Source organism: Heterodontus francisci, chromosome 27 (assembly GCF_036365525.1).
Source record: "Heterodontus francisci isolate sHetFra1 chromosome 27, sHetFra1.hap1, whole genome shotgun sequence".
NCBI classification, from domain to species: Eukaryota; Metazoa; Chordata; class Chondrichthyes; order Heterodontiformes; family Heterodontidae; genus Heterodontus; species Heterodontus francisci.
Window position 1 is genome coordinate 67,942,682 of NC_090397.1, and position 13,078 is coordinate 67,955,759.

A 13,078-nucleotide genomic window follows, 5' to 3' on the forward strand; every position below is an offset into this window, starting at 1 on the left:
GCACTATTACAGTGAGTGGGCTACAGTTTTACACCTGCTGTTAGGTGGCAGTTTCTGCAAACACAGATTGTTTCTGCTGCAGTCAATGCAGGGACTTGTTTAATATCTTTTCTATGTCACCTTGTCAGACTCGGCAAGAGGCAAAATCTGCCAGATTCAACTGGAGTTTAAAATCTGGGTCACAGCAATAAATTGCTGTAACCGTGGAAACTCAAACATTGCAAAGGACAATGTTACATTTATTAATGGTGCCTTGGTGCATTGCTACAGTGCATCTTTATTAATAATTTCCTGTGTTTTTTAAATAAAATATTTGCTCTTCCCTCCCTATAAACTGCACTTATCAGTGAATCCTTTCAGGTTAGAGAGTGGGCCAGTCCAGTTTACAGATACTCCCACTGATGATTTCACTGGTTCTCCACAGTGAACCTGCTATGAAGTTTAGTTTGGTAATCCAGGAAGGGAAGCTTTCCTTCTCTAGGCTTCCAGAGGCAGTGAAATGTATCCCTGGGGCAAAGCTCGATCAAAAGGCAGCCAACACCTGATCTTGCCAAATAATAAAAGCAAAATACTGCAGATGCTGGAAACCCGAAATAAAAGCAGGAAGTGAGTTCTGATGAAAGGTCACAGACCTGAAAGGTTAACTCTGCTTCTTTCTCCACAGGTGCTGCCAGACCTGCTGAGTATTTCTAGCATTTTCTGTTTTTACACTTGATCTTGCTTTTCTTATTTGAGAGTCCAGTAGCTACAGCCCCTTTCAGGGTTTTTTTTTGTAATTTTCTTTGCTTTTCTCACATATCTCTCCAGTGATTTGTGGTTGGCTATATTTCTAGAGTGGCAACCCACTTGTGTCTTGGCCAAATGGCCATTTTTTTTTATGTGTGGGCCTAGATAGTGAAGGTTACTCACCATTGAGGAGCATCAAAGCACCATCCTTTCTTCACCTAAAAAGACAGATAAGCTTGCATTTATATAGCAACTTTCAGAACTTCAGGATCTCCCAAATCGCTTTACAGCCAATGAAGTACTTTTGAATTGTAGTCACTGTTTTATAAGAAACCCAGCAGCCAATTTTTATGCATGTAATGTGTACTTTATAGTGACCTTAATGATATCATTTGTAGATGATTCATTTTCATGTAAACAAACAAATTTATTTAAATATAATGCAATGAAGTTAATATTTTAGAGAAAGGGTTACTTCTCTATGCATGGAAACAAACTGCAGGTCTTAAAGGAGCCAATTAAATCCAGAGTTAGCTAATGCTATGGTTAAGTTTACACTGAAGCAAAAATATGATGCCCTTTATGCGCAGATTTTACGCACAATTTTATGCAAGTAGAACATCGTTCCATCTTAGTGCAAGGAAAATTGTCAAGGATATTATCCCACTGCAAAAAAGCACACCAGACATAGAGGCCATGGAGCAGTTAGTTGGCCAAACTGTCCTGCTTTACTGATTGAAGAAGAAAAGTGAGCCACGCTGATAGTAATCCTAAATCAGAGAATTGAGGATACAGTTTTGTAGCTTTATCTCTTATCTACTGACTCTACAAGTGTAGTTTCCCCTCGAGGAGCACAGGATTGTAGCATCGCCTTTGCTAAGAGCTATTAAACTTTGTCTATAGTTTGCCTTCAGTGTAAAGAAACTGCAAATCTCATTAAAACACAATCGCAGAAGAATAATTTAGTTCACTGTTTATTTTTGTCTCATATTGATTTCCATATTCTGGTAAATGCCTTGCAGGATCTTTCCTCCACCTTTTAAATAAACACTGCTATTTATAGAGGAATCCTATGAGTTAAAGAAATGGGCTTAACTTTTCTGATTGTATCACCAACCATAACCTTTTTAACCATCTGGTTATTGTCAGTGTTACAATAGGATAATCTAGACCATGGTGTATGTGCAGTGGAGTATTAATATCCTCATCATTATTATCAAAACAGAAAATGCTGTAAATAAACAGTCGCTCAGTCAGGATCTACTCAGCCAGCGGCGCTTGAGATGGCTTGGCCATGTGAGCCGCATGGAAGATGGCAGGGTCCCCAAGGACACATTGTACTGCGAGCTCGTCACTGGTATCAGACCCACCGGCCGTCCATGGCTCCGCTTTAAAGACGTCTGCAAACGCGACATGAAGTCCTGTGACATTGATCACTAGTCGTGGGAGTCAGTTGCCAGCGATCACCAGAGCTGGCGGGCAACCATAAAGGCAGAGCTAAAGCGTGGCAAGTCGAAGAGACTTAGCAGTTGGCAGGAAAAAAGACAGAAGCGCAAGGGGAGAGCCAACTGCGAAACAGCCCTGACAACCAATTTTATCTGCAGCACCTGTGGAAGAGTCTGTCACTCTAGAATTGGCCTTTATAGCCACTCCAGGCGCTGCTCCACAAACCACTGACCACCTCCAGGCGCTTACCCATTGTCTCTCGAGACAAGGAGGCCAAAGAAGAAGAAGTACCTGTCATGACCTCAAGACGTCCCAAAGCGCTTCAGCTAATGACATACTTTTGAAGAGTAGTTACTGTTGTAATATACAAAGAGAAAGATATATTCATGTTACCATGGAACCCTCACTATCCTGATCAGTTCTGGTAAAGGGTTACAGCTGAAATGTTGACCTGTCTTCTTTCAAAAGTTGAATGGTCTGTGTGTTTTATTTTTTAGCATTTTCTGTTTTTACTTGATTTCTGGCATTTGCAGTTTCTCTTTATACTCTAATCATTGGACTTTGTTACCTGTAGGATGATGACTTCATGAATTATATGTCTCATGAGGAAAAGGAGTGTATTCTGTTCTTCGAGACAACTCTTGATTCCCTGAAAGATGATTTTGAGGAATGTAGTTCGATTTCCAGCGTAAAAAGTGAAGGTCCAGCTACACCAACGCAGATTAACTCAGGAAATGAAATCATTGATCTAGTGGCAACCCGATCTCTGGCAACAGAATATATACCTCGTTATGACAATGTGATTCCAGGTATGTTAAACCGCTACATTTCCTTCCTCTTCCTTGCATCTTCACTGGGTTCAAATCAAGACTCAATCCACTTGCCTTCTACTCAAACTCATTTTCACAGACCCTCAAAGCTGTGGAACTCTCTGTCTTTCAAATGCAAGATTAATGTCAGTTAACCAGCCATTCCTGATTTACCTCATATGCTTTCGCACTCTTTTTTCAACCTTGCTAACATTCTTTTACAACGGGCTTTGGCTCTTCAACCAGACTTTAAAATAAAAGTCAATGGTACCTTTTTTCAGTTGCATCAAAAATAATTGTCAATGCAATCTAGTGGTATAATACAATGGAGCATCGCTGAGTGTTAGAATACAGATTTGATCCCTTATGTCACTGGAGTTCTCCATCTTACTCAGATCACTTTATAGAATCATAGACTAGTATAGCACAGAAGGAGGCCATTTGGCCTATCGAGTCTGTGCCGGCTCTTTCGAAGAGCAGTCCGGTTAGTCCCACTCCCCTGCTCTTTCCCCATATGCCTGCAATATTTTCTCCTTCAAGTATTTATCCAACTCTATTTTGAAGGTCACTATTGAATCTGTTTCCACCACCATATAAGGCAGTGCATTCCAAATCCTAACAACTCATTATGTTTTTAAAAAAAAAAAAAGTTTTTCATCAAATACCCTCTGGTTCTTTTTCCCATCACCCTAAATCTGTGCTCTCTGGTTATCGACCCTTCAGCCATTGGAAACGGTTTCTCTTTCTGTACTCTAACTCAACCGTTCATGATTTTAAACACCTCTATCAAATCTCCTCTTAGCCGTCTCTGCTCTAAGGAGAACACGCCCAGCTTCTTGGAGGGGGATGACCAATGCAGGAGGCACCTCCACACAGAGAGTGATTGGGCAAATGTGGGGGAAGAATATTTTGCAGGCCACTCTCTTGTACCTATTTTACCTTCATGTACCTTCTGGTAGCTGGTCCAGACCTGTGGGGAAATTGGATGAGAACAGAGTTGAGCTTGGCTGTAATATTTGCCCCTGCTGAACAGCCTGTGGGCTGCAGGCAGGCATCCATGGCATTGTATACAAGGGGTTAGTGGGCCCAACATTCCATAGGAATTCCACCTGAGCATTTATAAAGCAAGGCATAGGAAGAGGACAGGGCTTCCCTAATTTGGGATCAGGCAGGTGTGCTGGTTGCTGGGCCCAGTGAGGTGTGATGTACCTGTACAAGGGCACCAGTGGTGAGGTCCTGGCCGGGCAAGTAGCCTGCATCCCCGAAGAAGTAAAAACAAAAACTACTTTTTTTGGAAATGCAGCTAGATTACCCAGCCTCCTCAGCTTGGGGCTAATATCAACAGTGCTGGGGTTGGGAAGGCTCCTGAACAAAGCCCCCGTGGGGGCCAGAATTTTCCTTGGCATGGGGCAGATGGGTGCCAGGTACCCCTGCAGCTACTGCCCTCCGCCAGTTGCTAACGAGGTGCTCTCTCACTAACCCTGCATACTCCATCGCGATCAATGCCAGGCACAATCTCTATAACCACCAGGAACGCAGCCTGAGCAATTTCAGGGCCAGTGTTTTCAGACGTTTAATACATTAGGATGAACTTCCCTTCACATATCTAAGGAAAATGATAATCAAATTGAGAGGAGTTTTGTTAGTAGAAATAAATTTATTCCTACTCTTATTGAAAACAATTGAAGTCACCATCAACACCTGTGTGGGAATTACAAGTTCTGACCGTGTTAAATTGTTAAAAGCAATGCATCTTCCAACATGTCCAAAATTACTTTTTCTTTCTTTTTAGTTGACAAAGGGAATGGTGTACTTCAGAAAGAGGAGTTTCTGGCAAACCAAGAGAAACCCCAGCTGAAACAAGCGGGGAGTCCGCCTCCCACTACATATGCAGCACCATTTAAAAAACAAAGAAGCTTTGACAGAACTTCTCCTGAACCTGAAATAGAGCCAGCCAGAGCCTACTACAGCCAGACAAAGCCACCTGGATCAGTGCCAACTCCTATGGTTGTTGCACAGAAGATTGCAGAGAAAAAAGTTGGGAATGGGACCACATCACCCATGTCTCCAACAGAAAGCAAACGATTCACTTATGAGAACGATAGAACAAATTCAGCCTCTCCTACTGACCGTCAAGAGTTTCAGTACAAAAATGCGAAGCTCCAAAGGTTTCCATCCAATATTAGCATATCCATGGCAAACAAGGAGTACAACAAGACCATCACCAAAGCATCTGTCAAAGTGCAAGAGCGCAAAGCACAAGTGTTGGCCAATCTGGGTGGCACAAGCCTTCTTGTAGCTGAATCAGATGACAGGCAACAGAAAGATAAACTCAATGGTCCAAGAAGAAGTTTGTCTTTCAAAGAAGTGGTGTCGAGTCAAGCTAGGGGAGAGGCTCCGTCAAAATTAGCACACGTCAAAGAATCAGAGGAGACTGATTCAGCTTTTCCCAGTGACTTCAAAGCAAAGGTCAGAAAGTCTGCTTCAGGTCAGTCAATGAAGATACAACCAGTATCCAATGGATCTCACATGGCTGGTCCTGTTACACCTGCCATGAAAACTCCCACTTCTAAGCCTGAAACTAAAGAGATTCCTCATCAGAGTGCATCACTAAATGCTTCAGAAATATGCAGGTCACGGTCTATTCAAAAACCATCTGGATTTAGGCCTCAAGGAATTACAGTCCAGTTTTCAGGCCGTGGCTCGACAGACGAATCTCGCAAAGATGCATTACGGAAATTGGGCCTGCTGAGGATCAACGATGTTCAGTGAAAACTTGATGAACTCCTTTTAGGAGTATTTTTATATTGCCTTTCCTTCAAGAATAAGGAAGAAGATCCTTCCAGTATGCTGCCTTTAGATAGAACCAAAAGGATTTCTTTAAAATGCTAACAGTTGATGGATAATGGCTGGCTTTGCATTCCGTGGTCTTCATGGTACATTTACAAGGAAGTCTGCAAACTTAAGCATATTTTTACTGATTTTGTTTTTGTTATTTGGGGCCAAGGAAAACCAAGGAGATGACTTTGACCAGAAGAAGTGGAACAAGTTTATATCATTCCATCGTGCAATGCTAATTTCTTAGAGTTTGTTCTGCACACTGCAGAATGTCCCGAAACCTTTTAGGATCTAAATGTTGGTGAATCTTGGGTTGCCCAGTCTGTGCAAAATAATGATTATAATGATGTTGGAAGGTTAATTACCTAAATTATTGTCTACCTTCAATGTCACAAACGTGACCATGAAGATGCAACTCTTAAGTATTGATGATGAGGAGCATAAAATGATATATGGTTGTTCCTCAGCGTTCACTATTTGACAGTTGTAGAGCACAGTGGAGCTCCAGCATGTGGCAAGTTGATAAATACCCTGTTTACATGAAACAAAGTGAAATAATCCACAAAACACTTAACTACATCGGGTGGAATATGAGTGTTGACCTTTGTTTTTTTTTCATAAAACAGGGCAGTTTAGACTGGAGATACTATACTGTACCTGACCAAACTAAGAATACCAGTGCAGTGATATTGTGTCCCTAAACCAAAAGACAAATTCTGGGCTATTTTCATATATGTGAAAAACTGTCAAAGCGTCAGAAACGAACTAATCCCTCGGCAAAACAGGTTGTGTCAGTCACAACTAAAAGAAGTGGATTAACCTGCCTTTTGTTATGTACCGGGGACAATAGGGCAGGAAGTGTTTCACCTCAAACGAAAGTTCAAAGTTAGAATTTATCTTATGAAACATCTATATCATTTTAATTTGTATTCAATTTGTCCTAAAAGATGTTACTGTATTAGAAAGATAACACATTTTTTCATGTTAATGCATTAAGCTTTATTAATAGATGTTGGAGGACATGATTCTATTCATAAATAAAAACAAAATACTGCAGATGCTGGAAGTCTGAAATAAAAAGTGCTGGAAATACTCAGCAGGTCTGGCAGCATCTGTGGAGAGAGAAACAGAGTTAACGTTTCAGGTCTGTGACCTTTTTTCAGGCAGAAAGGTCACTGACCTGAAATGTTAACTCTGCTTCTCTGTCTCCACAGATGCTGCCTGACCTGCTGAGTATTTCCAGCACTTTTTGTATTTATTCTGTTCATAAAATTGTTGCAATTAAATTTATGAACAAAATACAATTTTTAAATCACATTAAGAGGAAGGAAAGTATGGGATGTCCTTTTTGGTTGAAGTGCTCCTTTTTGTCGATTATAGGACCTCCCTCCCAGATCAGTTAATCAATCAGATGTTAATTCTGGAGAGGGTCTTTGAACTGTTTGGTTACAAGTCGAGAGTGTGACTTAGAGTCACTTTTGAGCTATCTGATTGCAGGAAATCAAACTGCCATTGTAAATGGTTCCTCACTTCAGCTCCCTTTCAAAATCTCCATCATTACATCCTTCTTCAAAAATATTGCCCTCGAACTCTCCTTCTTTAATTACTGCCTCATGTCCAACCTCCCTTTCCTGCTCAAGGCACTTTGAATGAATTGTTGCCTCCCAGGTCTGTGCTCATCTCTCTCTCAATTTTGTTTGAAACCCACCACTCAGGTTTGTACCCATTTCACAGCACTGATGCAGCCCTAACTAAAGTCAAAAGAGGCATTCTCTGTGACTGTAACCATGGTGATTTTGTCCTCGCTGTCCTTCTCCTCCTCTCTGCAATCTTTGAGATGGTTTAGCACACTGTCTTCCTCCAATAATTCTGTGTTGTCCAGCTCTGTGAGCTGCCTGTGTTGGGTTCCACTCTTCCCCATGCATATGTAGAGCATCTCCTGTAATCATGTTTCTCTTTCTACTTCTGCACCATGATGTCAGGAGTTTGTATGGGGTCCGTCTTCAGGCCACTCCTCTTCCTCAATTACATGCTGCCTGCGGCTTGGTGCAGTGGGGTCAGTTTCCACATGTGCGCTGATGACACAGGACTCCAGTATCCCTCTCGGCCAGTCCACTGTCTCTGTGCTATCACAAGTGTTTGTTCAACATCTACCTCCCTTTCCACATATTAAAACCCAACTCCTGGACCAAGTTTTTGTCACCCTCACGAATCCCTCTTTGGTTCAATCTCCAAAAGCACCTTGTGAATGCTTTCCTATTTTAAAGTCACATTATAAATAGAAACAAAGAAAGATTTACAGCACAGAAGGCAGCCTATACAAAATGCCTAAATGCAAGTTGTTGTAGTATTGCAAATTTGGAATACAAAAGTGAGGAGGTGCTTTACTTATACAGAAACCTGGGTCATTCCCAGTCTGGAGCATTGTGTTCAGTTTTGGGCACCGGACCTCAGGAAAGATATATGGGGCTTAGAGATTTACCAGAATGATACCGAGACTGAGGGGTCAAATTTTGAGGACGGGTTGCACAAATTTGGCTTGTACTCCCTTGAGTGTAAAAGGTTAAAGGGTGATCTGATTGAGATCTTTAAAATAAGAAATGGATTCAATAAGGGGAGGTGGAGGGAAACTATTTGCTCTGGTACTTGGATCCAGAGCGAGAGGCCATAATCTTAAAGTCAGAGCGAAGCCATTTAGGAGTGAAATTGAGAAGCGCTTTGTCACAAAGTGGGCATATTCCCAGAGGTTTCATCACATAATATCCTGCTATCCCATTTGCAATATTTTTATAACTAATAAATGAAAGTTCTCAATTAAAAAATAAATGTACAATTCTTTTTAATGCCTATGATGTTGGCTTGCAGCAGCATCATCCAAGACATTCATCTTTTATTCCTTGAGACTCCAGGACCACCCTGGAGAGTTGGCAACCATCTTGGGTGGGGGTTTGCGAGGGTGAGCATGGGTGTCAATTGAAATTTTCAGGACTGAGATCAACGATCAATACCTTTCCTGTTAGGTTAGGGTATGAAGGGATATGAAGCCAGGGTGGGTAAACGGAGTTGAGGTACAGATCAGCCATGATCTAATAGAATGATGGAACCGTTTTGAAGGGTGAAAGGCATACATCTTTTCCTGTGTTCAGTTTGTAGCCTGATTTTCCCAGGAGCTGGAGGTTCCCGAGCATCCTCAGACTAGTGTGAAGCTGGCGCTCCCCGGCTTGGGTATTTTGAATGGAGTTACTCCTGGACATTGGACACAGAGACAGTCTCTGAATTGGCATAAATGAAGTAGCATAGGATGGAGGGAGAACCTACCGGCAGTGTGGTGGCAATAATTGCCATAATTTTTAAATTGTCAAAACAAATTTCTAGTAAGACTCTTATTTTCTCCATTTAAAAAAAAAATGCTTTCCTTTTTATAATCACCTCAGTGGCAGATTTTGTATAAATTGGGTTGCAGTTATTGAATTTATTTTGTGTATGTATGTATGTATGAATGACGTCGTAACAAGATATTTTATATAATCTGCACGGATACTTCAGGTCAAACATCGGAGCAGGAGTAGGCCATTCAGCCCATCGAGCATGCTCCGCCATATTCAGTGCCATCCCCATACACTATACTGACCAGTTCACAGTTACTGTAACTTTTGGCTTCAGGTTGCATTTTTCACACCAACCTATCTCATGTTCCTCTGTAAACTCAGTACAATGCAATTTTTTCCTGCATAACAAAGTTACTCAATGTTTAAAATGCAGTGATCTGTTTCTGGATCAATGGTAGTTAACACAGCCTAGCATCTATTTGTAGCCACTTGCAGTGAGCTTTGATAGATTTGTCTCTCTATGTCCTCCTGTGCTTTCATTCACTGTCTACCTGACTTAGATTTTGAAGTCGTTATTAATGTTTTTTAAAAAATCCTTTGGGCCACTTAAACATTTCTATCTTAATGCCCCATTCTGTAGGGAAATGTCTCGCCCCCATTTGGCAACTGTCTATAGTGACATGATTCAAATTAAGATCTGAATTTACCAGCACCCTCGAGGCAGGAATGGAGGTGGCGGAGGAAGGGGCTGGTACAATAGCAGGGATCACACCGGGGATTGATCCAGATGAGGCCAGCGGCCAATCAGGATAACTAAAGGCTGCTTGTAGGGTTGCCAATATTTTGCTGACAGCAAGCAATCCCTGCAGCATGGGGAAGACGCCAGCTTAATAGAGGCAGCCCACGGGGCTATTAGAACTGGAGGGGGCCGTGGGCAGGAAAGGCATCCCCTGCAGCCCTAACGATCTCCCTGGAGGGGTTTCCTCTCCAACCCTAGGCCCCCTGAATACTTTTATTTTAATTTACTGGCCCTGCTCCCGAGGTCTCCTGCCTGCCTCAGCGGAGACCACCTCTCCCGGTGTTGCTGCTGAAGCTTCAGAGCTGCAGGCCCTCAGGGAGCCTGCCTGTCATCCTTAATTGGACAGTGGGCCTGCAGACGGCCAATTAGGAGGCAGCCTGTGGTAAAATTGCTGAGCCGCTCCCACTGGCAGCAAGTGTGGCCTCGGGACCCGCTTTTCACCTCAACATCGGGGTCCCGTGCCTGCACTAAAATTCACTTGTGCATAGCATGACCCATCATTCCACTGAAAGTTGCAGTGTTCCCGAGAATGGCCCTCCAAACAAGATACTGGGTTTAGACTGTGGCCTGATAGAAAGTTAGCAACACAAGTGGTTGTTGTGGTTTCACTTTGCGACATTGGTGCTTAAATGAGACTGAGACAATCAATCTGCTCGTCCGTCTATTTATCACCTCCTTTTTGCTCTGGTTAGAAAATCCATTTCTCCTGTTTCTCTCAAAGCAGTGTGACTGGTTAAAAGGTTTTGCATTAGGTATTCAAAGCTGCAAAAGATCCCAGGCTTTCATTGGAGCAGAATGGCTATTGTATTCATAATGTGAAGGGCTTATTAATATTCACCTCATAATACCAAACAAACTATACAGACGAGTTGTTCCTGAATATATTAAAGTTTTTATATTATCTACATCATGTACAGATTTTCTGCCTTTTCAATGGATGATTCTGAAATATATCCCTATTTTAGAATGTTTACGCACAATGCATATCAGAATTCAACAATTACTTTATTAATTACTTTGCTTGTCTCCAATTGATAAATCATATAAACTGATTTATGTCCTGAGTGCAACTATGAAACAAAATATTGATAATCTTTGTTCTCAAAAACACTGTGAAGGTTCTGGAACAGTTGCCTGTATTAGTGGAAGATGTAACATATTTGTAATTGTAAACATTAAAAGACTGTATATTTAAAAAACAAGTTTCCTGCACTGAGAAGTTTTAGTGGTTGAAAATAACCTGTTAGGCATTGGTGTTTTGCTGAGTGGCAGAGGAGGGTGTCATTACAATCCAAGTTTCTTTTATTCATTCTTGGATGGGGGTGTCACTGGCGAGACCAGCATTTATTGCCCATCCCTAATTACCCTTGAGAAGGTGGTGGTGAGCTGCCTTCTTGAACCGCTGCAGTCCATGTGGGGTCGGTACACCCACAGTGCTGTTGGTACACCCACAGTGCTGTTAGGTCTAAATCCTGTGAACTCCTTTCCTAACAACAGTGAAGGAACGGCGATATAGTTCCAAGTCAGGCTGGTGTGTGGCTTGGAGGGGAACTTGCAGGTGGTGGTGTTTCCATGCATTTGTTGCCCTTGTCCTTCCAGGTGGTAGAGGTCGCCGGTTTGGAAGGTGCTGTCGAAGGAGCCTTGGTGAATTGCTGCAGTGCATCTTGTAGATGGTACACACTGCTGTCACTGTGTGTCGGTTGCAAAAGGAGTGAATGTTGAAGGTTGCGGATGGGGTGCTAATCAAGCGGCTGCATTGTCTTAGATGGTGCTGAGCTTCTTGAGTGTTGTTGGAGCTGCACCCATCCAGGCAAGTGGAGAGTATTCCATCACACTCCTGACTTGTGCCTCGTAAATGGTGGTCAGGCTTTGTGGAGTCAGAAGGTGAGTTACTCGCCACAGAATTCCCGGTCTCTGACCTGCTCTTGGAGCCACAGTATTTATATGGCTCGTCTCGGTCAGTTTCTGGTCAATGGTGATCCCCAGGATGTTGATGGGGGATTCAGCAATGGTAATGCGGTTGAATGTTAAGGGGCAATGGTTAGATTCTCTCTTGTTGGAGATGGTCATTGCCTGGCACTTGTAGGGTGTGAATGTTACTTGTGAATGATTAATTTTATGACAATCAGGAATGTTACATGGTTCACGGTGAAGTGAAACTCAAAAGAAAGTCTTAGCAAAATGCCAATTATCAGCAATGGATAGTTTGTTAATAATTAACAGTGGAGAAACCACTTTCATTTTTATCCTGTCACTTCCATGCTTGAAGACATTAGTACCTTTATCAGGGTTTGATCCCATGGGCAGTAGACTACCCCATCCGTGCGGTCATTCTTCATGTGTGAATCTTGAGCATGTAAAAAGCAAACTCCTTGACTGTTTGGAGCTGGATATTAACCCTGATCCTGTTGTTCCCCCACAACCTTGACAAATTGTTCTTATCATTAGCACAGCTAACTTGGCATAGAATTAGCGATTGAACCTTGGGAGATAGACCAGGAAAGTCCAGCTACTCACTGGATAATCTTGCTGAGCTACTGCGGGAAGCAAATTTCCCATCGTAACCAAAATGATGGTGCTCATTTGCTAATTTGACAACATATTTTGCAGTAAAACATAGTCATATTTGCCAAGTATGTTTAACCAGTAACCAAGAAGGAAGCCAGGAGAAGTAAGTATTTAGACAGACAAACGAGCCTCATTTTTAAAAGGAAGCATTAGTATTTGCTTCAGTACTTTCAGTTTGGTGATAACCTTAGCTAGACGTAGGAAAAGAAAAACTGAGATTTAAATATCTATCTGCTAGCAGATGTTGTGTTTATGGTGAGAAATTAAGGCCCCAGCTGCCCTCTTGGTGGATGCAAATGATCCCATGGTAATACCGTGCAAATGAGCAGAGGAGTTATCGCCAGTGTTCTGGGCCAAATATTTATCCTTTAATCAACATCATCAAAACAGATTATGTGGTCATTATCACATTGCTGTTTGTGGGAGCCTGCTGTGCACACATTGGCTATAAAGCACTTTGGGTTGTCCTGTGGTCATGAAAGGTGCGATACAAATGCAAGACTTTTTTGTCTTACACCTTTCCCACTACTAAGCCCTGCATTGTGGTTCTCCAGGCCCACAGT

The 13,078-nt window shown here is 42.2% G+C and overlaps 1 protein-coding gene across 1 annotated transcript in view; it reads left to right on the forward strand.

Moving 5' to 3' along the window:
* Positions 1 to 11,253, forward strand: part of LOC137384883 (proline and serine-rich protein 2-like) — a 58,962-nt gene extending 47,709 nt beyond the window's left edge. The window contains exons 4-5 of the mRNA XM_068059536.1: positions 2,747 to 2,981; positions 4,774 to 11,253. Of these exons, the coding sequence (XP_067915637.1) occupies positions 2,747 to 2,981; positions 4,774 to 5,753 (1,215 nt within the window). The 3' untranslated portion in view covers positions 5,754 to 11,253. The remainder of the gene's footprint in view (positions 1 to 2,746; positions 2,982 to 4,773) is intronic.
* The last annotated feature ends 1,825 nt before the right edge of the window (positions 11,254 to 13,078 follow it).